The sequence below is a fragment of the Balaenoptera ricei genome, chromosome 14 (genome assembly GCF_028023285.1).
Source record: "Balaenoptera ricei isolate mBalRic1 chromosome 14, mBalRic1.hap2, whole genome shotgun sequence".
NCBI classification, from domain to species: Eukaryota; Metazoa; Chordata; class Mammalia; order Artiodactyla; family Balaenopteridae; genus Balaenoptera; species Balaenoptera ricei.
This window is the reverse complement of record NC_082652.1, coordinates 29,367,298-29,395,233: the sequence shown is the minus strand read 5'-3', so window position 1 is coordinate 29,395,233 and position 27,936 is coordinate 29,367,298. Positions and strand designations below refer to the sequence as shown.

The window sequence follows — 27,936 nt, the reverse complement described above, 5'->3', positions numbered from 1 at the left end:
TGCTCCAGGGCCAGGCGCAGCTACAGGTCTGCTCCCCGCCCGCTCCCGGTCCCTCGCAGGTCCTCACGGGCGGGCGAGCGCGGCCCAGGCGCGGAGCGGCGGGAGGCGCCGGCGGGCCCGAAGGCCGCGATGAAGCCGAGCGGCGAGGACGGGGCGGCGCAGGCCGGGGGCCCGTGGGAGGAGTGCTTCGAGGCAGCGGCGCAGCTGGCGCTGCGGGCTGGACAGGTGAGCGCGCCCCCGGGAGCACGGCAGGCGCACTCCCACTTGGGGCAGAGCGGACGCAGGGCGTGGGCGGACGGAGACCCCGAGGGCCGGGCCGGGACCTGGGGGCGCGAGCCGCGGAGGGGCTCCGCGCAGCCTACCGCACACCTGTGCACCTGCCACGCCCGCGCCGGGACGGGCGCCCTGGATCCCGCGGCCGGGAGGCGCGGGCCGGGCTCGGGGCGCAGGGCGTCCTGGCGGGAGCGGGCGGGTCAGGGCGCGCGGACTGCCTCGAATTTGACCCAGTGGGCGGGACACGGTGCGGTTGCCCCGGGTTAGAACCCCTACGCGTGGTGGTCGGGCGGACAGCCTGTCCTCGCGCATCCGGAGTCTAGAGGGTTCGTTCCACTCTGCGTTTGGAGGAACTGCTACCCTCACCGGAAGGGTGACGGTCAAGCAGCGGAGCTGAAGAAACCTTCAGAGGGCAGCCCCTCTCTTCGCACTTTCCTGTGTGTTTTGTTCCCCCATTTCCTCGGTGCTTCACGCCTGGGGTTCCGCGGGCCACGTGCGGCGGCGAATGGGGGGCGCTGGGGGAGGCAGGGCGCAGGGACCGCTCGCTCCCTGCTCGCGCGTCAAGGCTCTCGGCTGCGTTCCTGCGAGCGGAGCGGGAGGGTGGACAGAGGAGGAGCCCTGCGCGTAGACGGATTTTCTGTTTCCAGCGGCAGTTCCTTTTCGGTCTGAAAGTGCCCCACGGGCTAAAGTCCTGCATTTGAAGTGAGTCCTTAACGTGCACAGTCACAGTGCGGTCCCTTGGTCCCCTAGAAGTTAACTTTCAACACTAGTGGACCCTCCCTCTGTGAGACTTGATCCTTGGGGAAAAGGAGGGCCCCAACCTTACCTGCTGCATTGATGGAGCTCATGGCTTCAGGGCAAACGTTCTTCCTGGAAAGCTGGTCCACTGTGTGAGGGGCGCGCTTGCCCTCCCCCCTCCAGAGACCCTCACTTCCTCTCCAGAGTGAGCGTCTTCAGGATATTTGGTAACTTTTAGGTTCCACCATACAACTTTTCTTCTTTCAGCTTTGAGAAGAAGCCAGTTTAGAATTCAGACACCACTGTGTAAACCCTGGTGAGTTGTTACGGGTTTCTGTGGTTTTTCAAATTTAGATCCTTGAGGAAACAGAAGGGTTTTTGAACCCCCCCCCCTTTTTTTTTTAACAAATTTACAAATGCTTACACAGAACTTGCAATATAGCAGGCACCGTTCTAAGGGTCCTGGGAACTTTAACTTATTTAAGAGATAGCTTCTGCTTTTGCAACTTGCCAAGAACAACAGAAAAAGCTTTTTTTGACAGTGGGGAAGGATGCAATAAGGATTCTGCCATTGGGTGTCTGATCAGGGGGCCCAGAACTCTGGGCTCCCTCCTGGGCATTATGCTGATGCTTCCTGCCTGCCAGGCAGTGGCGGGGAGAGTGGCCGAATTGCCTGTGGCTGGGACGAACAGAAGCCACACAGGGTCATCCTAACCCGTGTAAAGAGGGACAGACTGTCTTAGTAATGTTCTGACAGTAACAAGGTGATGATTGGAGAAAACCTGGCCTGTAGCCAGAAAGCCCCAAGAGGCATGAAGGGTGGTTAGTGGTGATTCTTGGGAGTCCTCCTTAGCCAGAGGCACATTTGGTACAGGTTCTGTGGCCTTGTGGCCCAACGTGCCCGCCCTCTCACGTTCAGCTGTTTTATTAAGTCTGCTACTCCGGAGACAGCTCTGTGTGCTCCACCGAGTCTGGGTTCTCTACGTTCAGAGGGAGTGCCCTCCCTCCCAGGAGACAGTGTCTGCCGTCCATGTTTCAGACATTGGTTCGGGTCAGGGCAGCCCTGGACGATTTGCTGCCACCTCCCCTCTGCCGCATCCTGAGAGGCCTCCCAGACCCCTCCTTCCTTGTCTCTCCACCACCCATCCCTGTGGTGCCCCTGAGAGGCATCCCTTCCAGTCCCAACCACCATACCACTGCAGAAGCCCCTCCCTGGCTGCTGGGCTTTGGGGAGGGGGGTGACGTCAGCCCCACACCATCACCACCACAAGTACACAGAGTGATATTCATTGAAATGGGTATTTATCATCTTTTATGTGATATGTGAGCAAAAGTATCTTAGAAAACTATGCTTTTTAAGTTGACCTGCAGGGATAGATCCAGGTTTTCTTGAACCTGAAGTTTAGACAATTTACAGGCCCTCTTTAAGAGAAAAAATACAAACTTACAAATTCAAAATTAGATATAAATGTTTATTTAGAATAAGAAAGATCACAACAGCATAAAATTTAAGATGCTAACAAATATAACAAAATACATAAGAATAATTTTTTAACTGCTTCTCAATCTTCTGTAATACTCTTTTCCCATTTTTGGCTTTATACTCTTTACATCTTTGAATGACAACGATTTTGTAGTATTTTCTATGGAGAGACTAGAAAGGTAAATTCAGGCGTTCCTGTAGGATGGCTCATTGAAATTGATTACTATGATTTAGAAAAGTTTAATTAGGCTTCAAACTTGTTATTGGTAGGGTCATATAAATGTTTAGGATTGCCATCAAATTTGAGAATCCTGTCAGTTTTATTTTACATATTAGTTGTCAGACAGGGAAGAATTTTCCAGTGTGCTCTGAGGGGATGCCCTATGTCTGCCTCCAACTGCCCGGAGCAGAGGGGCACAGCGGGGGCTCTGACCCAACATCCCTATTTGTCTGGCTTGCATTGCCACAGGTGTTTTTGTTTGTTTGTTTCTGTTTTTTTGTGTGTGTGTGTGGCTGCATTGGGTCTTCATTGCTGTGCATGGGCTTTCTCCCTAGTTGCGGCCAGCATGGACTACTCTTCCTTGTGGTGAGTGGGCTTCTCATTGCGATGGCTTCTCTTGTTGGGGAGCACGAGCTCTGGGGGAAGGGGTTCAGTAGTTGCAGCACGTGGGCTCAGTAGTTGCGGCACAGGAGCTCAGTAGTTGTGGCTCAGTGGTTGTGGTGCACGGGCTTAGTTGCTCCGCAGCATGTGGGATCTTCCCAGACCAGGGCTTGAACCCGTGTCCCCTGCATTGGCAGGTGTACTCTTAACCACTGTGCCACCAGGGAAGTCCCCACAGGTGTTGTCTTGATTTGTGATTTTATTTTTTATCAGTTATTCACACAGGGAGTTTAAAAAGTGAAATACTGCTAAAGGGACTGTCGTGGAACCAGCAGTGTCCTGTCCCGTGTCATCCTCATCCTTTTCCCCAGAACTCACTGTTTTCAGTTTTCTGATAGTTACACCCATTTTCTAAATGGTAGCTCTGTTTTTGCGTCATCCTCATTAGACACTGTTATGTCCTGTTGCTGCGTTACCTGTTGGTTCCATTGGTGCCTGTGCTCACGTGCTATGACCACATGTAGCACACGGTCAGGCTGGGTAGCATGGTTGTATTACATATTCTTTTCTTTCTTATGCAACTGGTGTTTTCCTGAAGGTTAAAAAAATTTTTTTTTATTTGCTTAGTTTTCTACACACCTACCAACAGCCATCTTCTGACTTCCCAACAAAATTTTTGATGATCTCCTTGGTATAGACACTCATGGGTCTCGCTGCTGGGGACACGTGGTCCTCACACCTTCATGTGCATCAGAAGCACCTGGAGGGCCTCCACGGCAGGCTGCATCCACCACAGGGTTCCTACTCACCGGGTCTGGAGTGGGGCCGAGAATGAGCACTTCCACCAAAACCCCAGCTGATGCTGTCCAGCTGGGGATGGCACTTTGAGAAACACTGCTGTATGTAGTATTTTGTTACGTGACTATATGACAGTTTATTCATTCAACTCTTGAAGAAACTCTGGATAATGTCCAGTTTGGAATTATTAAGAATAATGTTGCTCGTCCAGCACTCTCGCATGTGTCTTTTGGTTACCTCCGTATGCATTTCTGCTGAGGATAGATTAACAATAGGAGTGAAATTGCTGTGTCATCGTGTATGAAATTCTGCCAGGTGGTTTTCCAAGGCGGATGCAGGGATTCACGATTCCCCAGCAGGAGGTGAGGGTTCCTGTTGCCTCATCTCTCAGGCGACACTTGGTGTTGTCTGTCTTTCCATTTTAGCCCTTGTGACCGGTTTGAGGTGGTGTTTTACGGTGGTTTTAATTTGCATGTCCTGTATGACTAATGAACTTAAGTGCCTTTTTATGTGTTTACTGGCCTCTGTTTTTAAAAGGGTGGTGCTAAAACAGGTTAGAAATGTATTCATTCACACAACAACTATTTGAGTAACTCTGGAAAGGACCTTAACCTTACTCTGAGTGTGATTGAGGTTCGGGGTCGAGTGCCATGTGGAGCCCTGCAGGGTGATGGGGAGACCACCCTGGCTGCTGCTGGGGTGGGGGTGAGGCTGCAACGCCACAGTGGGTGGGGCAGAACCAGATCTCCGATGGAAGTGATTAGAATATTCCAAGTGAGGGATGAGGGTGGATCTGACTGGGGGTGGTGAAGAAGGTGGTAAACAGATGTATTTCGAAGGCAGAGCTGCCAGGTTTGCTGCCGGATCGGAAGCGGGTGTGAGAGGAGCCAGGGGTGCCTGCAGGGTTTGGGCCTGAAAAACTGTCCAGTGGATTTGCCAGAACTGTAGGGGGAGCAGGTTTGGAGGTGGAGGTCAGGTCCTGTGTTCCGCGAGCTGTGAGCTGTTGACCTTGAAATGCCGGTGGATCTCTACGTGAGGGCCTTTGGGTGGAGAGTTCACGTGAGAGGCTCAGGGTGGAGGCGCCAGCTTGGGAGCCGTCAGTCGGCCTGGGCTGGTGTCTCAGGCCAGGTCCCGCCCTGGACGGGGACAAGCAGGCTTGTCTGTCCTGGGCTCTCCGTAGGCGGATCCCAGGTCGAGCTCCCGGCGTTTGCTCTGGGAGATCCCAACTTGGCGGGACGTGGAGGTGGAGGTCCCCCTGCTGTCCTGGCTGAGGATGGAGGGGGCAGCTGGTGACCTCACCATTTCCACTGTCAGTCCTGGCCTTGTCAGCCCCGGCCTTGTCAGCCCCACCTGCACCCGCGCCCCAAGCCTCCGCAGAGTGGGGTCACCCATATTGACAATTGTAACACTTTCACCCACATTTGAAGCCTCAGCCAGGATGGAACTTGTGAGATAGCAACTGGCAGGTGAAGCAGCAGCCCCACTGGCACACATGGGCTGAGGGTCCAGGGACAGTCTATGGAGAGCTCTCTCTCACGCAGAGAAGGGTTTGTGTTTTCCGTCTGTTCTGGCCTTCAGCTGATGGGGCCAGGCCCACCCACATTCCAAAGGGCAATCTTTACTGATTTACCGATTAATATGTTCATCTCATCCAAAAACGTCCTTGTAGAAACACCCAGAATAACATTCAACGCAGTATTTGGGTACCCCACGGCTCAGTCAAGTTGCCACATAAGATTAACCATCACATCACATTCATAAGTCTGGAACCTGAAACATGGCAGTACCGCCAGGCCCACATCTGCAGAGGAAAGATGTTGCCTGTTGAAACCCCACTTCCACAGACTTCTCCGTGTGCGTTCCATGGGTCCCCGAGCTCACACAGGTTGCTCCGTAAGGATGGGTGATAATCGTATGGTCGACTTGGGGACAGTAGCATACAACCGAGATGGTTCACAGACAAGAAAGAGGCATTTGGACATGTCTCTGAATGACACCTCAGATGCTGGAGCTGATGGGGTTTGAAATTCAGGCTTCAGTGACTTAAGTCCCATATTTTATATATTAAACATTAACAGAATGTTATTTCGAGGGAGAGATCCAGGCCAGGAGGTCTGTGAAGTGCAGGCTTAGCTAGTGAGTAGCTGAAAAACATTAATTAAAAAACAGCACACACTAACTTATTGCTGGCAAAATGAGAATGTTTAAAATCCCAAGACTGAGAGAAAACAGATGTGGTAAAGGGTTTTAGCAGGTAACTCACCCAGAACCCCACGGGCCTTTCCCCTGAGGATGCGACTGTGGTTAAAAGGCAGGGCTGACTGAGTCTCGTAATGATTTATTTAAAAACAAGACACTATCCCCACCTTTCCTCTCAGTGTAGGAAATTGTCTGAATTGAACTTTTCTTAACCTCGTACTGAGATTTGTACATTGTATATGTGGTAGGTTTGGGGGGTTTTGTCATAAGGCGTTAAGTTTTGTGAGGCCTCGGCCCCCTCAGATGGACGGATGGGCCTTCAGAGGAGTGGATGGGGGAGTGTCTGGGGCCAGGATGGCCAGCTCATCTGAAGGGCAGTGTAGTCTGGGACGATAATTCAGAAACGGGATCTAAATATCTGGGAGTGTAACCGGATGAGAGGGAGGAGTCGGGAATGGTCTGCAGGTCCCTCCCAGGCGTCCAAGGCCCGAAGGAGCAGCAGCCAGGTGGCCGGGAATGCGGGTGTGGCCTGCCCTGCGCTGAGGGACACAGGCCCACAAGGAAAGGATCATCACACAGCCATAATAAACACTAATAGAAGCGGAAAAGAAATCCTTATAAAAGGACACGCTCTAGCATCCTCCTCCTGGACCCGTAATTTCCGTCCTTTGCATGATCTGTGGCTGGGGGCCTGGCTCCCCTGGGAAGGAGCCCAGATGACATCAGGACACCCCACTGCCCCGGGCATGTCTCCCCTCCGTTGGATCCAGAGGATGGAGAGGCCAGGGTGCTCAGATGAGGCTTCATGAGAGCACTTGCTGAGCGTCTTCCCGACTTAGTTACCTGAGCCCCGTGTGCACCCAGCAGGTGTTCTCTGAGACCCCACCATGTGTCAGGCTGCAGAGCCCTCCTTGGGGGTGGGTTCAGACACTGGGCAGACAAGGGTCCTAACCCGGGAGCCAGGAGCGCACTTGCAGGGTGAGCGCCGGCTCTGTGGGAAGGTGACATCCCAGTCACAAAGGAGGAGTGCTGGGGCCAGGGGAACCTGGCGTCCAGTGGGAAGGGGGTGGGAGGGTGGGTGATGGGTTCGGTGCAGCAGGAGGGGCAGGGGATGCGGGGGCGCAGAGGTGGGCCAATGGGCTGGCTCCTTTAGAGTCGGGGACAGAGGCACGGGGTCCTTTCTCCCCGCCCCTCCCAAGTCCAGTTAGAGTCTGGGAGGCAGGCTCTGCTTCCCGAGTCACCGAGGGGCCCGTTCCTTCCCGCCACTGCTCTGACCCCGCTGCTCTGACCCCGGCAACCACGCCCAAGTCATGGCGGAGGGAGTGGAAGGGCAGGAGGAAGTGCCATGCCAACGGTGGCCCTTTGAGGACGTGACTCGGGAGTCACACGCATCGCTTCCCCTCACGTCCTCGGGGCCGACCTTGGTCCCAGGGCCACACCTGCCTGCACAGGAGGCTGTGATGCGGGCTGCCATGTGGCTCGGTGCCCTGCTAACCTTGGGCTCTGTTCCTAGAAGGAAGAGGACCAGCTACTCGGGTCCAGTTGTCTCTGCTCCAAGCCAGCCCACAGAGGCCACTGTGAGCTACATCGGGGGTGACTTTATCCTCGGGGTGACAGGGGGCCATATGGTGCTTTATGGGGGCCCAGGCTTAGAGAGCCCTTCTGGCTGCGCTGCAGGGAGTGGACGTGTGGGGGGCCCCAGAAGGCAGGACGGGGTGGAAGCCAGAGGGTGATGGGCTTCGAGGGCAACAAGAGGCGAAACAAGACAGATCAAGGGGTCAGTGTTCCACAAGCGCGTGAGGTCCGGTTGGAAAAAACGGTGCTGAGTCTGTTTAAGTAGTCTGAGGTGTAATGTACTGGTGACTTGAAGGGTTTTGCACCTCGGCTGTGTGCCGGGCACGACCCTAGACACCAGGCGGGCAGCAGGGAGCAGAGAGCAAGCCGGATTTTCTGTTAGAAAACGTTGCAACCAATCTGTTATCTTTGCAACCAACCTGGGAAAACCAAACAACCGTCTGGGCTTGGTGCTGGGATGAGGACTGCCCCTGTCTAGGGGGTCCTGCTTATTCTGTGAAATCCTGCATGAGCACCCTTGTCTGCAGGCTTCCTGGAGGCGTCTTCCTGGCCTCCTCCTCTTCAGCAAATGGGTACATGGGATGTGGGTACAGGGCATGTGTGTACACAGTATGTGTGTACACGAGAAGTGGGTACAGGGCATGTGGGTACACGGCATGTGGGTACATGGCATGTGGGTACATGGCATGTGGGTACATGGCATGTGTACAGGGTATGTGTGTACATGGCATGTGGGTACATGGCATGTGGGTACAGGGTATGTGTACAGGGCATGTGGGTACATGGCATGTGGGTACATGGCATGTGGGTACAGGGTATGTGTACAGGGCATGTGGGTACATGGAATGTGGGTACAGGGCATGTGTGTACATGGCAGGTGGGTACAGGGCATGTGGGTGCAGGGCAGGTGGGTACAGGGCATTTGTGTACGCAGCATGTGCGTACATGGCATGTGGGTACAGGGCATGTAATTACATGGCGTGTGTGTACAGGGCATGTGTGTACATGGCATGTGGGTACGTGGTATGTGGGTACAGGGCATGTATGTGTACAGGGCATGTGTGTACACAGCATGTGGGTACAGGGCATGTGGGTACAGGGCATGTGTGTACATGGCATGTGGGTACGTGGCATGTGGGTACAGGGCAGGTGGGTACAGGGCATGTGTGTACACGGCATGTGGATATAGGGCATTGTGTACGCGGCATGTGGGTACAGGGCATGTGTACAAGGCATGTATGTACACGGCGTGTGTGTACAGGCCATGTGTGTACACGATGTGTGTGTACAGGGCATGGGATACACCCGCCTAAGGTTGAAGAGTAAGTATCACGGGGTGGGCGGTGTGGATGTCAGGTGGCGGCTGAACGAGGGGGTCCTTGGAAGGAGGTGAGGGATCCTGGGTGCAGCGGGTCTTGGAGGAGAGGTCAGAGGTCGCTTCAGGGTCCTGATGTCACCGTGGTTGGGAACTCGAGCTGTGACTCGGGCAGAGGTGACAGGATAGGCCCTAGCTGCAGTGGGGCTGTTTCCTGATTAGTACCCTCAACGCCTTCCTGTGTGGGCCCCCAGGGAGGCCCTGGCGCTCAGCCCTCCGTCCCCGGTGTAGGCGAAGCGCTGGCAGCTCCTGGGAGACCAACCCACTTGGTCCTGCGACCTGATGCACCCAGCCCCCGGGGCGTGAGGCCAGGGCCTGCCTTCCAGTTCTCTGCGTGCATTTTCACTTTCTCGGGTTTGGTTTCGGCTGGACCGTTTGGGCTCCCGATCCAGGGGCACGTTCATGTGACTGGTAAAGTGAAAGAGGAGAAGCAGTTCCTACACTGAAATCTCCCGAGTTCAAGCTCGGGGGCTCCGTGGGGCTCTGTGGCTGAAGCGTCACGTCCTTAGAACCGCGTTTCTTTCCTCCAAAGAAAGACTAGTCCACCCATGACCGCCTTTCTCGCGAGAAGAGTAGGCGGCAGTGAAGGCTCCCAGGAGCCCCACAGAGAGCCGGGCGCCACAGGTCCGTCTGTCTGGCCATCCGCGGTGGGGGAGGGGGCCCAGCTCCGGTGCAGGACCGTCCCCAGCGCAGGGGGTGCTGGCCAGCATCACCCACCTCCCGACTTTCATTGCAGATCATCAGGAAAGCCCTTTCTGAGGAAAAACGTGTCTCAACAAAAACGTCGGCCGCGGACCTGGTGACAGAAACAGATCACGTGGTGGAGGCCCTGATCCTGCAGGAGCTGCAGCAGCGCTTTCCCTCCCACAGGTGGGTGCGCTGGGGCCTCGCTGACTCCTTGCTGTGACCCGCCCCCGGTCGCGTGTCCACCACCCCCGCGGATCCTGGTGGGGAGTCCCCTCTGCTGTGCCCTGTCAGCCCAGGGCCACGTGGACTTTCCCAGGACGCGTCCCCGCGTGTGGCCGTCCCCAGGGCCGCCCGCCCCTCCTGCCAAGCCCACACCAAGCCCCCAGGGCCACCCCCCTCCAGAGCAGGTGTCCCTGACCTTTTGGGTCACCATGTGGAGAATCCGATGCAACGATTAATCTTTTCCTTGAAAAAGGCCAGCATTTGCCCAGCGCTGTGTGTCTAGTTCCAAGGGGGCCCAGAGCCCCAGGAGCGGACGCTCTGAGCTCGGGGAGGGGGCTCCTTGGGCACAAGTGTCCCTTTCCTTCCTTAGGGAGCTGCTCACCCTGGAGCCCGATCGCTGGATTCCCAGGTGTAGATGACATGTCTGTCCGGCCCCACGTCCGTGTGGACGAGTGAGGGGCTCCCTCCTGCCGCGTGACGCCCTGCGAGTGACTGGGGGCGAGGGGACAGGCCGTACACACTCGCACCTTCTCCCCGCTCCTTCCTTCTAACCCGCATCACCTGGGGGGTCATGTGTGTGTATGTGTGGTGTGTGTGTGTGCAAGCGTGTTGACGGCAGCCCTTGTGTTTCAGCGTCTCTCCCTTTTTCCTTGTTTGGCGTCAGGACCCTAACATCTGTTATAATGGTTACAGGCTCTGCACTGTTTATGATTTCTTCACTTTCAAAAATCTAAATTAAATGGCAGCGTCCAAAAAATCACAGCTGACCTTTGAACAGCATGGGTTTGACCCGCTCAGGTCCACGCAGACGTGGCTGCAGACGCGGGGCGGGGTGGGTGGGGCTGGCTGGCAGGGTCAGCGCCCCTGGCCCCGCCGTGTTCAAGGCAGTTGGATTCCCTGAGAGGTGACGGCTCAGGAACCACCACTGGTTCTGGCCCAGGAGCTCTTTCTGTTCCTGCATCGTCCAGTGGCTCCAACAGCAGTGAGGCAGCTGGACTGTGGGGCCCTGGGGTCCAGGGTCCAGGTAAAGGCTCTGGTCACTGCAGGGCTCTGCGTGGTGGCGGTCCCAGGCCTCCTGGCGCTTTGCAGTCGGATCACTCTGACAGACCGAATCCTGAAAATGCTGGCCGGTTGCTGGTGCTTTGGATGCACTGTTATGTCGATATGGGGCCTGGTGTCTGTTTGCACAGTGTGAATTTACACGCTCCTTGCCAAGTGTCACAGGACAGAAGACAGTGTGTCACACGGGGGGCCTCAGGCTCCGAAGCCCCTTCGGAAGAACTGTCTGGGTCTGCCCAGAGCAGCAGTCCCCACCCTGGGTGGGTGTCAGGCCCCCTGGAGCCTCTCCAACCATGCCTGCCAGCCCACCTGACAAAGCCCTGGGCGGTGCAGGTGCCCCCCAACCCCTAACAAGAGGCAGCGGTCCCCAAGCTGCAGGCTGCGAGGCAGGGACTGGCTGCCCGTGTCAGCCTGGCTCTGCTCCCTCTCCCGTCTTGGCTCTGAGAGCAAAGCCAGGATGCTACTCTCTGCTCTGTTGCCTAGAAAATTCAGATAGGTGAAATCATTTTTCAGCATACCTAAGTCAGGTTTGGTTTCTTCCCAATGATTAAGATTTAAAAGAAAGTACCAGAATTGGGGGACATTTAATTGTATTTTAGGTCAGAGACAAATTGAGAAACTTGTGATGAGGAAAAAAGTTGCATGCATATTATAAGATAAAATAGTATATTGTTATTTTTCTGCATTCAGAGTATTTAAATATATCCCTTAAACAGCAAGTTGGTATAAGGCTGCCACCCTGTCTTAAGAAGTCTGAACTTATGCTCTTCCTCATTTTTAGTCTTTCACAAAACAGTACTAAAGATAGATTGCATGGGACTTCCCTGGTTGTGCAGTGGTTAAAGAATCCGCCTGCAACGCAGGGGACACGGGTTCAATCCCTGGTCTGGGAAGATCCCACATGCCACGGAGCAACTAAGCCCGTGCACCACAACTACTGAGCCTGCGCTCTAGAGCCCAAGAGCCACAACTACTGAGCCTGCGTGCCACAACTACTGAAGCCTGCACACCCTAGAGCCCATGCTCTGCAACAAGAGAAGCCACCGCAATGAGAAGCCCACACACCGCAACGAAGAGTAGCCCCCGCTCGCCACAACTAGAGAAAGCCCGTGAGCAGCAACAAAGACCAAATGGCAGCCAAAAAAAAAAAAAAAAATTAAAAAAAACCCGATAGATTGCAGCTGTTTTGACTTTGATAAAATAAGAAACAACCTGACTGTGGGCTCCCTGGTTTTGCTACTTTATTTTACTCACTGGTGAAATCCAAAGCCTGGGAGATGGGTGTGGACAGAAACTGCGCTTGCTTCTGCCCTCGGCTGGGCAGTCGCTCCACCCCCAGGGACGGGAATCTGACCACGGTGTCACCCAGCACTGACGCTGCCGCACGGAGGAGATGACACAAGGAACCAGGTCAGGGCCGCGTTCCCGAAGCACTATGTTGGCGCCAACGGCATGAGCTCAGTCTGCGTCCGGGCCGCCTCTGTGGGTGCCGAAACCCGTTCCAGCTGTGCTCCCAAGTGAGATCCAAGTGGGGCGACTTTGAAGACATGCAGTAGCATCGCTGAGCCTGTCTGCGTCCCCTTGTCCGGGAGGCACAGGCCGGGGGAGGAGGACGGCTGGTGCTCTCTCGCCTCTGCCCGGCCTGGGCCCCTGGTGGGACATGGCCGCACTGTCGTGCTGACCGACCCCTGTGCCCTGTGGGGTGCGTGCACTCGGGGAGAAGGTGTTCCTGGCCACCACCACCTGGATGCCTGCCTGCATTGTCTCCCCACTGCATTTCACGCTGTGTCCTCGGGCAGCAGAGCCTGGGCCGAAGCCTGAGCGATGAGGCCGAGGACATTAGCTGGCTCCCTAGTGGACTGAAGGTGACCCTGACCTTGTCACAGAGCCAACAAACTGGCCAAAGAGAAGGCCTGGGTGCTCCTGGCCATAAAAATCACAAGGAGGGTTTGTTACGACTCTTAGGAAGAAGTAATAAAGCAGAACGTATTGGTCTAACTTGTTTCCAAGCTCTGAACCTTGTCCCTGGTGCTGTTTTCCTCTGTACCTTCCATAGGCCTATGAAATGGCCCCATGCTCAGTCACTTGTGTTGTTTCTGTTTACATTGTGGGTTTTTCGTGGATGGTCCAGTGCCCTTGTTGAGGTGTCTGTTACTCTCTCACATGCCATCTGAGTCCGTGTACCCCGGCCTCTGCAGGAATTACCTTCCCACACGGAGAAAATCAGGATCCACAGGCTGGGGAGGTATTCTGGTGCCTTAGAAGAGTGGACACGTCCGAGGCCCTGCCCCCGGGGCCACCCACGGGCCCGAGGCAAGTGGGGAGGGGACCAGTGCTCCCCGCACCTGGGCTTGCGGTCAAGAGGAGGGTGCCCTCGGCCTGAACAGTCGACGCCCAGAAAGGCCAGGCCTTGGAGTGGCTGCTTGGAGTGACTCCCACCAGAAATGCCCCGCAGGATGAAAGCTGTGTCTGCAGATGCATCATGGGGGCTGCTCCGGGAGCCCAGAGACCACGTACACACATTTGCTGATGGACTGACTGCCAGCCGCAGGCTGTGGTCCAGCTGTCTGAGCTGTCGGCCCCTCCTCCTCCTCCAGGACCCCAGCGACTCCTGCCAACCCCCCTAGTAGGTACCAGCTTCTCGCTTAAAATCAGGTTAGAAAAGGAAGAAGATTCCACATTCCTCCCAGGTTCCTGGGATCATCTTTGTTGTGAGTCATTTCTATTCTCGACCTTAGTGACGTCTTCTCACTGCTTCCTGGACCTTGTGCCCAGTTCAAGCCTGGGACTTTGTCCTTATGTGTGTGTGTTTCGGGTATGGCCCCCTTTCTTTAAGAACATAATCACAAACTTGCAGGAAAATCACGCTGCAGAAAGCACTGAAGACGGATTTAATACCTTACGTCTTTGACTCAGAAAACCTCAGAGCTAATGCGGCATAGGATCGTCCCCTTGTTTCTGCCAGGGTTAGCGGTCGGGGAGTCACCCTGCCTGGCCGCACCCCGCCCAGCCTCCTCTGACTTGATGGTCACCACGACCTTGTTCATCTAGACCCGCCTACCTGGGTCACATGATCCGAATGATCCAAATTCCCAGGGGGGAGGATGGCAGGGAGGCTGCCCAGCAGGAGGAGGGACAAGAGCCAGGAGCTTCCCTGATGCATCTGGTCTGCCCTCTGGGCTGTAAGCTCCTGGGGGCGGCTGTAGGCTTTCTCCACTCACACGAATTTTCCAGGTTCCTCACCCCTGTCCCCAGTCCGGTGCTTTGCTTGCTCACACGTGGGTTTTTCCAGGGACAGCGGTGGCGGGGGGCGGGGTGGAAACAGCAACCTGAAAATGATGATGTAGCCTCATCGTGTACACGGACGAGCTTCGGGTGATTTGTCTGTGTCTGGATGACTCTGCACATAGAGCGTGAGTTTCATAATCTTTGGGACAGAAATGCTGCCAGAGTTGAGGGGGACCAGCTGAGTGACGGTGACAGCACTGTGTCAATTGAAATGACACCAGAATGAAGGGCACCTTCACAGTGTTAGGACCGTGACATGCCAGCCTGGAGAGCTTCCTGCGGTGACAGAGGTGTTCTGTCTGCACGTCCAGTGTGGTGGCTTCTGGCCCGTGTGACTAGTGAGACTAAGGCGCCAACTCTTTTTTTTTTCCCAACTCTAACTTTTTTTTTTTTTAATTTTTATTTATTTTATTTATTTTTGGCTGCATTGGGTCTTTGTTGCTGTGCGCGGGCTTTCTGTAGTTGCGGCAAGCCGGGGCTGCTCTTTGTTGTTACGGTGGCTTCTCTTGTTGCGGAGCACGGGCTCTAGGCGTGCGGGATCCAGTAGTTGTGGCACGCAGGCTCAGTAGTTATGGCTCGTGGGTTCTAGAGCACAGGCTCAGTAGTTGTGGCACACGGGCCTAGTTGCTCTGCGGCATGTGGGATCTTCCCGGGCCAGGGCTCGAACCCGTGTTGCCTGCATTGGCAGGCGGATTCTTAACCACTGTGCCACCAGAAAAGTCCCCGACTCTAACTTTTAAATTCTATTTAAAAAGAGCTTCCTGACGACTACAACTGGGGTGTGCAAAACGCCAGCAGTAGGACACCAAGCATTTCTTGTTTTTCACTCGTTTTTCCTTCTTGGTAGAGGTGTGCTGTGGTCAGGGCCCCTTTTCCTCTAGGACAGACGTGCATGTGAGGACCTAGTGGGAAGCCCTCGGCGGGACCAGGTGAACCTGATCTGTTGGGGACAGTCGGAAACCTGTGTCGGGCGCCGTCCTGGGGGTTTAGGTGGAGTTTGTTCTTTCCTCCCAGGAGGCAGGGATGCAGACACTTCGGGGGACCCTCCAGCATGAGCCAGCATGGTGGGAGGGGGGGACAAGAGGGAGGGGTAGGGGAGCCATCCCTGGTTTCCGGCCTAGGTGGCTGGCTCCTGGAGGCTCCCGTTGCTGAGACAGACCAAGTGGACTCTGCCTTGTTGCCGTCTAGTTCAGGTTCCCAATGGGGCGTGGACAGCCTTGTGGGGGGGCTTGTGTTCAGAGGACTCGTCACAGAGGACAGGCGGGGACAGGGGCCCGGGGTGCCTGGCCTGCGTACTCCTGCAGGATGGGGTCCAGAGGGGAGCCCAGGGGGGTGGGGCCTCCCAGGAGCAACGTCAGCTCCCGTCTCCGCATGCGGGACGGATGCCATGTCACCACCTGCGGTTCGGGGAGGCCGGGCTGGGTACAGATGGGGTGTCAGCTGTGATGCAGCCTGTCCCCCCCAACCCCGGGCCAGCCCCGCAGCATTCTCAGGCCCCTGGCTGGCTCTCTTGGCCTTCTCCCTGCAGAGTCAAGTCAGCGCAGAGCTCAGCTTCTCGCCAGCAGCTCTTCCCACATCCATTCTCAGACCCCCGCCTGGCCCACCGCACCCCCTGGTGCTTTAACAGAAGGTGTCACCTTGTGTGTCTGGGTCGTGCCAAGTGACAGACTAGCAGAGGGCAAAACGCAGAAGGTCTTTCCCGGACGCTGCCCCCTGTTTGACCAGAGAGGCCGGGTGAGATCTCCTCACCCTGCCTGCTGGTCTCCGGGGCCGGGGCTTGAAGCGCTGAGTCTCAAGTTCCTGGCCTTTTCTCAGGCTGAGCTCTGTCTGCTGCAGGTTCATCGCGGAGGAGGCTGCAGCCGCTGGGGCCAAGTGTGTGCTTACCCCCAGCCCCACCTGGATCGTCGACCCCATTGATGGCACCTGCAACTTCGTGCACAGGTGAGCGCAGGCACACCCCAGCTTTTCCAAACTAGCACGTCAGCAAACCTCTAGCGGGTTTGTGGTCTCACTTACAAGTCACGATACTTTAAAATAAGGTTTCGCATTTGTGAGATACGTTCAGAGCATGTAGGAAATTTTCACTTGTTTAAAAACTATTGCATTTGTCACATTTAAACGTTGGGTTGAATTAAGAAGGACCCTTAAGGAGGCCCCTGGAGAGATGGGCAGGGTTGTAAATAACATAGGGTGTCTGGTCCAGCAGCCTTGGGAGCACGCGTATGGATGGTGGCCTGGGGGGTTGAGGAGCCGCCGGCTGCCGGCCTAATCTGGGCAGATGTCAGCCCAGAGCAGCAGGTTTCCGGGAGGTCAGAGGCATGTGATGGCAGTGACCTGCCCAGCCCCAGAAGCGCTGACGGGGGTCGGGGGGGCGGGGGGTGTCAAAACCTCCCACGAGGACACTCGTGCAGCCCCAGAGCTGGTTGGTCCGGGCTCCTGCCCCATCCCGGGTCCCCATTGGCGGTTGGGGGGCCTGTGGACCTGCAGCCCCCACCAGCAGGACCCGCGGGGGGGGCCCCTACCATAGGTGAGCCAGCCGCCCGCTTCCTTCCTTACAGTGAGAGGGACCGGGGTGTGGGGTCCTCAAATGGAGCGTTTATGTGTAAGTGTGGAAAGTGATTCAGCGCATAACAGGTGGCCCTTTAGAGACGGTGGAACAGAGCCATCTGGTGACAGCAACAGTGTCACCAGACTCTAGAGCGTGACACTCCTGGGGAGTCCTGTGGGACCACGGGGCTCCCCTCCGGATGTGTATCTCCGAGTGGGGCTCCTGTTCCTGTCCCACTGGTCACCTGTTTGAGGGTGGTAGGGACAGAACGGGCCAAGCCCTACCATGGACAAAGGCCACATGTCCACCCCAGGACCAGAGAGAGAACCTGGACGACAGTGTCATTTGGGAAACAAGCTGTGAGGCTGACCCTTAGGCTCCAGACACAGTCCAGGGCTGTCCAGACACCGTCCAGGGCTGTGGTGACCCTTGAAGCCTCAAGGCATTTGGGGGCCTCTGGCCACTGCAGCTCGGACAGGACCTGTCCTGCTCGTGTCCAGCAGCACTGGGACTAGAGCAAGTGCGAAAAGCCTTCTGAGGGTGGGAACCACAGCCAGGCCCAGCCATGGCGTGTCAAGAGCCTCCCCATGGAGACCGCAGGGGACATCACGGCGCAGCCTGGGCAAGGCTGGGTCCCGAGTCTCCTGGGTTAGAAGCAGCCCTTCCTTGTTCCTACTCGTTAAGCCCTAACGATCCTCACATAAAGGAGAAATCGTTCTGGAGATGTAACCTGTAAACCCGCAGGCAGGATGCAAGGTCACCTCCCGCCTTCCACGCAGTGGCCACGCCTGCTGTTCTGCTCGAGGCTCACCCAGGGGTCATGGCAGGAGGGACGTGATTGTCTTGGACCCGGCCCCTCAATGGACGCTGGGGCCAGGCCCCTCCGTCCCTTCAGCCTCTGAGAACCAGAAAGCTGATTATTAACGACGCTCCACCGGGTCCTCCATGGTCACTGTTGAGTCACGTCCGTCCTGACGACGGCCAACACTGTTGTCTGTCAAGGTCGCTGTTCTACATGTCAGCTCGGCCTGCTTGTCCTCGAAGCGCTCAGTGAAATTGTGGGAGGTAGTTTTTGACAAAACAAACCCGGCCACGCTGTAGAAGGGCATATGGAGGCTCCTGAGTTTGCATGCGTCCATGTGTGTCACCGTGTAAACCATCTGTCTTCTCTGCAGGTTCCCGACCGTGGCAGTGAGCATTGGGTTTGCTGTGAACCAGGAGGTACGTGATGGGTGGGGCCCGGCCACGCGGCCCCTTGGGTGTTGTTTATTCATCTTGCTTCTTGGTTCCAACCTCTGTTTTCCTCTCCTTGTCCTCGGCCTTCATCACGACGAGTAAATCCAAGCATGTGTTTTCAAATCCAAGAAAGTAAACAAGTGCAAACCGGTTTGGGGTGTGTGGGTTTGGGGCTCCGGCCAGCCCTCCCCCTCGGTGGCCGTTTAGCGATGCCGCGTGGAGGGGACGTTCTGGGCAGATGTTCCCAGTTAGTCTCCATCTGACCCCTGGGGCGTGTGATCGAGTCACACACAAAAGAAACTCCTATTTTTGGAGGACATTTCTAATCCCAGTGTTCTATTAGTTCTTCATTCTCCTCTAGCTGTTGGGTGAGAACATGGCTGTTGAATGGTTCCCATCAACCTCGGAACTGGACCGTATCGTGGAACCTGCAGAAAAGGCTGGATCCAGGCTTAAGCTTTGTTATCCAGTTTCAGCGATTACACTTCGGAAAAGCCTTACCTTCGTTGCAGTTACTACAGTTACACTTGAACAGGGCTGGGGGCCAGGCTTTGCGGAGGGAGCCCTCATCAGGGCACCCTCAGGGTTAGCGCAGATTCTGGGGCAGCAGAGGACTCATACCCATGAGAAAGAACTTAATTTTTGAGGTGAAGATAAGCAAGAGCCTTAATGTTGAGATCTGGTGAGGGAGTCAGCTACTCACTTGTTTCTCTGTTAAATGTGGTCATTGAGATGAGCAAGTGGAGCAGGAAGCTCGGGGGCTGGGGGCTGTTCATCCTGGCGGCAGGGTCTCTGACTGGCCAGGCCGAGGCCTGTGATGGTCCGGGGTGTGTGCTGGGTACACGTGTTCTGGCCTCGTCGTGGAGGCCCTGGCTGCCTGCCGCAGGGTCTCAGAGGCCGGCCAGTTCCGGGACTGACCCGGGCTTGGGAAGGGGGGGCGGTCACGTGCTGACTGGAGGGGGCGCAGGCTCTGGGTGTGTGCTGACTGGAGGGTCTTCCCAGAAGTGAGCCCTTCTCCTGCCCGCCCAGACTTCCTTCGGGCGTTTGCGGGGCTTCTCCTCGTTTTCTCTGTCCGTTGGCGGCCCCCCAGGCCAGGCACGCGTGCTGTTCTTAGCCCAGGATGGCAGGGAGTCTGGGAGGAGAGGCAGACGGGCTCCGGGTGTAGGGAGGCCTTTTCCCAGCTCCCCTCCTCTCGGCACTGGCTTGTGGGGACTGAGGCCGCGGCCCGATGATGTGTGCGGTGAGGGAGGGATCAGCCCCTCTGGTGAATCACGTCTCTTCCTGGGCCACCCCGGGCTCTGTGATGCTCTTGGATCTCCAGATGCATTCTGAATTCTTCACACGTCAGCAATTTTGAGGGTTTCTTGTGGGGTTTGATTAGAGTCACAAGAGCCTTTTTTCCCCTCCCAGAAAAAACAAAAGAGGCCTTTTTGAAGAAGGAAGCTTTTTCAGTAATTTTCAGTTACTAATGCTTGATTATGATGTCAGTTTAAAATATAGTTTTATTTGTTTAAATATATCTTTAAATATAGTTATTTAAGAAAAGAACATTTGCTTTCATGTCCAGGTCTAGGTTTGAATCCAGATGCTGATTTTTTGCGTTCCCTTTCGAAAGCTAATTTCTGTCCACGGTCCTTGTGTTAGTGGTCACAGCTAGAGCTGCATGGCCTTCGGTCCCTGTGTCACATCCTGTGTCTGTTTTCTGTCCTGCCCTCCCCACAGCTGGAGTTCGGGGTGATTTACCACTGCACCGAGGAGCGGCTGTACACGGGCCGGAGGGGCCGGGGTGCCTTCTGCAACGGCCAGCGACTGCGCGTCTCCGGGGAGACAGGTGGGCCCCGCTCGTGTCACGCATTCCGCGAGGCAGTGGTGGGGATCTCCTACCGAGGTCCAGTCTCTTTGGGGACAGCACGCCCCTGGTGGGCTGGACGTAGGGCCAGTCTGTGTCTCAGTGTGGATGTGGATGTGGCCGGGAGCCTTCAATGGGCCCTTTCTGTTCTGCTCTCACCTTTCATCCCTAATGTGAGAAGGAACCCGGCCACTAGTTCCCGCGTGGTCCCAGTGGACCTGGGCGAGCTGGCCAGGCCAAGGGCAGAGTCAGAGGCATACTCTGGCCCTCGGAGCTTCTTGGTGACCTGGTTCCCCAGGTGCGGGCTGTGGCTCCCTGGATGTGGACCCACTGCCATTGGCTTCAGTCCCTGTGAGAACACGGATGGCCGCAGGGCAGCCGTGTCCGTGAGCCGTGTTGTATGCACCACAGATGTTCCCCGTCCTTGTCATTCCTGGAGCAGGACCCAAGGACACCGGTGGCTTTTACAAAGGGCTGCTGTTACACTCAGACTGCCTGTAACATACAGAGTTGACAGTATGTGCCTAGTTGGCCTGAGAGGTGGTGAGAGGGGTCAGGAGTGTCCCTGCCCCCGAGCTGCCCGCAGCCAGTGAGGAGACGGGCCTTCCAACCCAAGTCAGGTCCGCTGAGGTCCGGTGAGAGCAGCGCCATCTGGATCCCTGGGCGGGGTGACTGTGAGCAGCGGATCTGCCAGGGAGATGACCGCCCCGTGAAGGACGGGCGACGCAGGAGGTCAGGCAGGAGGCCCAGGCGTCACGAGTGTTGGGGGGGAGGGGGCAGGAAGTAACGTCGCAGGAGCTCCAGAGGGAGGGGCCCGGCAGGACCACGGACCGGCCTCTGCCACCGCCCAGCCCAGGCTCCTGCCCGGGGACTGTTTGCTTTGGCCGCGTAGACAGCAGCGTTGATTACAGCTGCGCCTGCCAGGAGCTGGCCTGCCAGCCAGTTGTGTAACTCGGGGCTGAGGGAGCGAGTTGGTAAAGGCCCTGGTGAACTTTGCTCCACATTCATTTGCTGTGACTCGAGGCTCGGTGCCCACGCTCGCACCCATCCCAGGCCCTCCGCCCACGGGCCTCCTTGCTCAAACATGCCGTCCACCCACCTCTGCAACACAGAACCCCAAGTCCGTCGGTGCTCATGTCCGAAAGCTCACTTGGGATTTTTTAAAAATTCTGACTCATAAAGTCCAGGGTGATGTTTTCAGCCCTGGTTGTCTTCTATTTGCCGGGTGACGAGGTTTCTACAGGAGGTGACGGAAGGCTCTCCTCAGCAGCATGGTCCTTAGGTGTCGTACAGACCTGGCTTCAAAGCCTGATTCTGACACCTTCCACATGTGACTTGTCAGCTCTGCCCCTGGAACCTCAGTGTTCACGTGGGCGGGAGGTGACGCTGATGACAGCTGTGAGGATCAAATTAAGTCCTACCCGCAGGGCACTCAGGGACGGCCTGGCGCTGGCGCCCAAAATGAGAGTCGTTATCAGAGAAGGAATTTGAATCTTCGCACGAGATCAACCAGCTATCAATTCTGGGATGCGTTTCTGGAGGAGGTGGTCGCTGAAACAACCACCACTCATCTCCCTGCTTTCCTTGCCTTCTCTTTCCTGTGCTCCTTTCTGCAATGTCTTCAACTCACAAAAGCAAAGCAAAGACCGCACTGCACAGCGGTAAAGGATTAGATGAGGCCAGAATTTCTTTGGTAGTTTTTTCTCAAAATTCTACCTTGCAGAACTGCAAACACATACAAAGGAGACAGAAAAAGTACAGTGAACCCACATGACCCATCACCCATCAGGGGGCCTGATGTCGCCCCCCTGCCCCCTCGCGGCCAACCCTGCTTCCTCCAAGCTCCCTGCCCCCACCACCCCAAACAACTCCCTGCTACAAACCCCACACATAATGGCACTTTCTAGCCAGCATTTCAGTACGTACCTCTCTGTCACTTTGTCTTAAATCTTTTCCACCGATTTTTTAATTTTTAAAAATTTCCTCCTTTTCACCTTCCATGTCTTATAAAGCATAATCTATTGTGTTTATTTATTCTCGTTCCTTTAGCTTGACCTTCTTTTCTGAACTGTTTTCTTTCCTAATTCTTTCCTAGGTTCTCTCCCCTCCACTTTTGAGTGATGTTCTTCTTCCGTGGATTCTCCGTTTCTTTCACTTGCAGCTACTTCTGTTTTGTGGACAGGTCTTTCTGGAAATCTCTGATCGACTAGAGAGATGTTATTCTGCTCCCTGTTCTCTTTTTTCTTATGATAATTGTGTATGGGATTCAAACATAATTCTTTTACATTCTTTCTAATTGAAAGAGCTCTGGAGGCCGGTGGTGTGATGGGGTGGGGGAGTGAACACTTTCCATCGTCTCGTGGCTCTAGGGCTCCCTCTTCTGCTGTGTTTGTGAAGTGCCTGCAAAGTTGGCCTCTTCCTTGGACGGTTGGCTCTGCCCCTCCCTCGCTGTTACCTGGATCTTCTCCCTCCTTTGCCCCAGATTCCCGTCCAGTGAATTTGGGGTTCACTCCCATGCGTTTCTGCTCGGTGGGTCCTGCCCTGAGAGTCCCTGGAAGGTCGGTTACGAGAGGTCGTAGTAGCTGTCAGGGGTTCGCCCGCCCACTTGCCCTCTGGGGCCTGGATACGCCCTTGTGGATGTAGGTTTTTGTAGATGGTTTTTGTCTGTGGTTTGCGTTTTGCTCTCCCAGCTGCTCTTTTTTTTATCAGAGGGGATTTGGAAGAGGTTACATAGGTTTCCAGGGCAGCCTTCTCCAGGATTCTGAACAATACTTTTTTTTTTTCCAATTACTTATTTGTTTTTGAACATAATGTATTGAGGTGAAGGTCGCGTAACATGAAATTAGCTGTTGTAAAGTGAATAATTCAGTGGCATTACATTCCTGGCGCCCCGTGTTTGGGTGGCTCTGGGGTAACCCCTTCCCGTTGGTCACTCTCTGCCTCTCCCTCACAGCCCCCAACCTTTTTTCTGTCTAGTTCTGGGGTTTTCAGTGAAGTACAGCTAATACTACTTTTCATGTGAGGAGCTCACGGTCTGCAAGGACCTGGAAGCCCAAGCACGTGTGTCACACACTCCAATCCGAGGCCATCACGGGAGCTGTACGCCCTGCGTCCATGCCCACACTTCAAGGCACAGTCACCTCTTTCCTGTGAGGATGTATTTCAGGGCAGACAGAGGACTTGCCTCTCTCACCTCTAAGCTGTAAAATCTCTCTCAAGACAACAGTGCTCTGATCCTCAACCAGAAAAAGGGTTTTCAAATTGTTGGAAGTCACGGACTATTTTTTTCACCCTAAAATTTGTTTATTGAAAGAGGATGCAGAGATGCCCTGCTTCAAAATCTATTTGATTTTTTTTATAGTGGTAAAATACATATAACATAATAATTGCCGTTTTAACCATTTTTAAGTGTACAATTCAGTGGCATTAATTACATTCACAATCTTGTGCATCCATTTCCTCTATTTCCAAATTGTTTATCGCTGCAAATAGAAACTGAACTCATTAAGCAATGGGTTCCTGTGCCCCACACACACACCCATGAAGTCACAGAATATTTTAAATTATATGTATATTAGTATTTGATTAAGGGCTAAACTATTATGATAAAAATAGTTTGAAAGGTAATAAAAGTCATAGTAAGTCATAGTAATTGTGGAGAGCTAGTCAGAATTAATCATAATATAAGACAATATTAAGTAGAGGGGATTGTCATTTTTACCTTTGTTTCATTATCTGGGCAAAAGAAAACAACAGAAAGTATTTTGCCTCAGGTGGCAGAGTTCAGATGACTTCTTAATTGTCTGGGTTTCATTTAGGAAAAAACACCACTTGAGCAAGCATGAGGAAGAGTGGATACACTGCAGCTGGGGGGCAGGGGACACTGGGCACAGAGGTGTCTTCTCACAGATGAAAAACAACGGGAAGAAACCCTTTCTTTGGCATCATCACCAGACAAGCTTGAGTCAAGGTCTGGGCCTCACGACCTCCTGCAGGTCACCCACTGCGCCTGGCCCTGTTGAGGTCTTTTTCTTCAAAACAAGGCTTTTTTCCATGGGAAGGTGCCCTCTCAGCTTGCAGCCCAGTGAAGGTGGGGTTGGGAGGTGAGCTCTGGAGGGCAGACTGGGTCCCTGTCCCCGGAGATCCTGGAGCCGCCGCCCTGTGCCCCTCGTGTGGGTAGAGCCCGAGCCGCCACCAGACACACGGCAGGGCTGGTCGCTGGCCCAGCTGTGGTGCCAGGTCTCAGAAAGTCTTTACAGTATAAAATGAGAGCCTCCAGTGTGAGAAAAGGGGAAATGGTACAGACTCAGTGTCTCCTCCCAGTGGTCTCTCCCTGGTGGGAGGTGACTTTATAGGAGTCAGGCGGGATTGGGCCTGGGGAGTGAGGTTACCTATGGGCGTGTTTTTCCTCCACTTCATGGAGGGGCTTTGTTCTCTCAGCTGAACACACGGGAGTGGCTGATCCTGCCTGAACGGCAAGGCCTGACGAGACAGGACACTAGATCTGGATGTGATTGCGTGTGTGGCCAAGAGGGACAGTGCTGTGACCCTCGCAGTGAGTCAGGCCCGGCCCACCTGCAGCCACTTTCCTGTGTCTGGTGGCCACAGCATCTACCCCAATGCTGGGGGGTTACTCCCGAGGACCCCTTTCCAAAGACGTTGCTTAGCAGTCGCTTCCTCGGCAGGGATGACGTTTCCATCTTTGTCATCACGGCAGCTAGCGAAAAGCTTTTATTATTATTATTTCGCAGCTAGCGAAAAGCTTTTATTATTATTATTTTTTAAATTTATTTTCGGCTGCGTTGGGTCTCCATTGCTGCCCGCGCGGGCTTTCTCTAGTTGTGGAGAGCTGGGGCTACTCTTCGTTGCGGTGCGCGGGCTTCTCATTGCGGTGGCCTCTCTTGTTGCGGAGCACGGGCTCTAGGCACACGGGCTTCAGTAGTTGCGGGCTCTAGGGCGCAGGCTCAATAGTTTTGGTGCACAGGCTTAGTTGCCCTGCAGCATGTGGAATCTTAGTTCCCTGACCAGGGATCGAACCTGTGTCCCCTGCATTGGCAGGTGGATTCTTAACCACTGCACCACCAGGGAAGTCCTGAGAAAGGCTTTTAAAGGCAGATTTATTTGATGAGGCATTGTTTTTCCTCCAAACATGGGGCGTTCCCAGTTTGGAGTCACTTTGTTTTTATTTGTGACTGAATGATGCTAGTTTCATGAGCCACCAGACTCTTCCGAGTTCTTGCTGGTAAGCGTCCTTGAAAAGAGAGAACTGGGAGGTCTACCCCCCGACCCCTGCATCTGGGACTTTCTGGGGCCTGGGAGGTGAGATGGTCAGGGTGTGGCTTCGACTCTAGTCAGCACGTCCTTCCTTTCCCAGGCCAGAAACCTCTGCAGCATCAGCCACCCAGGGAGGACACTGAATTGAGCAAGAGCGGGAGGCGGGTTTGCAGTTCGCTTCGAGGAAAACCCCGACTGCTGGGTGAGAACTGAGCCTTGGTGTTTCTGACTTGGAGAAATTCTCTCCACACAGATCTCTCCAAGGCCCTGGTTCTGACAGAAATCGGGCCCAGACGAGACCCCACGACCCTGAAGCTGTTCCTGAGCAACATGGAGAGGCTGCTCCGTGCTGGGGCCCATGGGTACGTGCTCCCCTCCCAGGACTGGGACCCGTGGGTGCATGTTCCCCCTCCCCGGGACCCACGGGACGCCCAGGCCCCACGCACAGCTCCCAGGCTGCTCCCCGGGGCAGGAGCAGTGATACGCGAGCCAGCCCGGTCCCCAGCCGGGAGCTCGTGCAGCCCGTGGGGGTGGGGTGGCAGGGGACCTGTGGGAGCCCATCTCAGCCCCTTGTGTGCCCAGAGCTCAGCGCCCTTCGTGATGACAGTGACGCCCCCCCAGCCCAGTCTCCCCCGGGTCTGTGCTGTGACTGCGGCCACCCCAGATGGTTTAAATCTAAGATCGTTGAAGGTCCACAGAGTGAAAGTTGTGTCCTTCAGTTGCACCAGCCACACTTCAAGTGCCACGGCCTTGGGCTGGTGGCTTCTCGGTGCCGAGTGGTCCATCACCACAGAAAGTTCTATTGGACGGCATGGCTCTGGGCCCAGGGCTCAGAATCGAGCTTTTGGGAAGAGGCCCTGGGCTCTTGTTTAGCTCCTGGGGGTGCCCGCGGTGGAGGGGGCGGGCACTGGAGCAGAGCCATTCAGTGTGTTTCCCCTCCTCCATCTCCGCCAGGGTCCGCGTCATCGGCAGCTCCACCTTGGCGCTCTGCCACCTGGCCTCTGGTGCCGCCGATGCCTACTACCAGTTTGGCCTGCACTGTTGGGACCTGGCTGCAGCCACTGTCATCATCAGGGAAGCAGGCGGCGTCGTGATGGACACGTCAGGTGAGCTCGGGCCCTCAGCCCGCCCTCGTCCCCTGGGGTGCATCCCCAGGACAGATCCGCAATGCCCCAGACAGACAGGCCCCCTCCTCTGCTAACAGGGACATGTAGGGAGGGCAGTGGGCCAGGCCAGAAGGCCCCTCCCCCTTCCTGCCTCCAGGTGTGAAAATAGACCCAGGGTCAGGACGGGTGGCTGTGAGTGTTTTCTAAACACTCACTTCCCTGCCCCCGCCCCCCCCCCCAAGTCCACTGAGACCACAGAGCAGGAAGCATGCTCCCTGATCCAATGACGAGGATTTAGGTGATGGATCCTAGAGGTGACCTGTTCCTCTGTCTCAGAGTCACCGTGCCCAGTTACCGACCCCACGGGGGCGAGTCCTGCAGCGTCCCTGTCCCAGGGACACCCATGGAGCCTCATCTGACATTGGGGTCCTCTGTGGAGCCCATCCTCCCCCAGCTTTAATCCAGAGCCTGTTGCGGAAACGCTGGGCTCCGTTTAACTGCTGGCGCTGGCGGTGGGCCCTTCATCCCATGATTGCTCCGTTTTTGCTCCTTCTCCTCGGGAGGCCCTAGTTGAGCTTCCGGGAGGGTGTGAAGTGAAGAGGGGTCAGCCTTGGGCATCAAGGCCAGGCAGGCCCGTCCCCGTTAAAGACGTGTTTGTCCTGGATGTGACCACGCGCGCACACACACACACGCACGCAGGTGCACTGAGGTCTCCAGTGAGGCCTTTAGGCCTGTTCACACCTCCAGGAGGTCGAGGGCCTTCATCCTGCCCCAGATACCTGGTGCACAGAGCAGCCGCATCGAGGGGCCCATCAGAAAGGCCACCCCCAGCACCCCCCACCCCCACCCCACCAAGGCCTCCTGGGTCCCTGGAGCCCCGTGCAGCACAGAGTTTGAGAACTGCTCCCTGTCCTGACCTAACATCGTTTGAGCCTCGGCCCTGAACGCTGTACCTTAAGCCGCTTTCTCCCAGCACAGCCTCAGGAGGTGCCGGTCCTGCAGCCTGGATGGCACCCAGGTTGGGGCAGAGCGGGGCTGAGGCTCCACCCTTTGGGCTGGCTCAGCCTGAGTGCTGGGCTGTTGGGGGTCGTGCCACCCCCTCCCTAACCCAGACACCCTGTCCCTCTGTCCGCAGGCGGGCCGCTAGACCTCATGTCTTGCAGGGTGGTTGCTGCGGGCACACGGGAAATGGCGGTGCTCATAGCTCAGGCCCTACAGACGATTAACTACGGGCGGGACGATGAGAGGTGAGGGGAGCAGACAGGGCTGCCCCAGGATGGGGCCTTCCTGGGAGCCTGGAGCAAGAGTTCCTGATCCCCAAAGGAGCCATCAGGCTGGAGTCCGGGCTGTCTGGCTGAGCCCACATCTTGGTGACTTTGGTGTCCAGTGGTTCCTCTCTGTAATCTCACGTAACCTTGTGTGGGTTGGTCCAGCCCTCCTACCGGGGCCGAAACCTGGATCTCACAGGACATATGTATTGATACTGCAATGGCAATTTTTTTTCCAGAACGCAAATCTCAGGTAATAAGGCTTTTGAACTGCTGATAAAGCAGACTTGCTCTCAGCGACCTCCCCCGCCTCCGCCCAGGGTACTTCGGAATGCAATAAACCAAATGATGACTCTC

General features: G+C 55.6%; 1 protein-coding gene across 1 annotated transcript; it reads left to right on the top strand.

Moving 5' to 3' along the window:
• Positions 1-27,936, top strand: IMPA2 (inositol monophosphatase 2). The gene is made up of 8 exons (XM_059893685.1): positions 1-225; positions 9,779-9,912; positions 16,135-16,239; positions 18,022-18,067; positions 19,805-19,913; positions 25,459-25,567; positions 26,160-26,311; positions 27,447-27,936. Exons 1-8 carry the CDS (start codon positions 130-132, stop codon positions 27,560-27,562), a joined length of 867 nt encoding a protein of 288 aa, XP_059749668.1. The 5' UTR covers positions 1-129; the 3' UTR covers positions 27,563-27,936.

Excerpts from the sequence above, each read along its gene's own strand:
- IMPA2 (XM_059893685.1), top strand. The coding sequence starts at position 130 with ATGAAGCCGAGCGGCGAGGACGGGGCGGCGCAGGCCGGGGGCCCGTGG. Across the intron at positions 226-9,778 it reads TGGCGCTGCGGGCTGGACAG|ATCATCAGGAAAGCCCTTTC; the intron begins GTGAGCGCGCCC and ends CTTTCATTGCAG. Across the intron at positions 26,312-27,446 it reads CGTCGTGATGGACACGTCAG|GCGGGCCGCTAGACCTCATG; the intron begins GTGAGCTCGGGC and ends CTCTGTCCGCAG.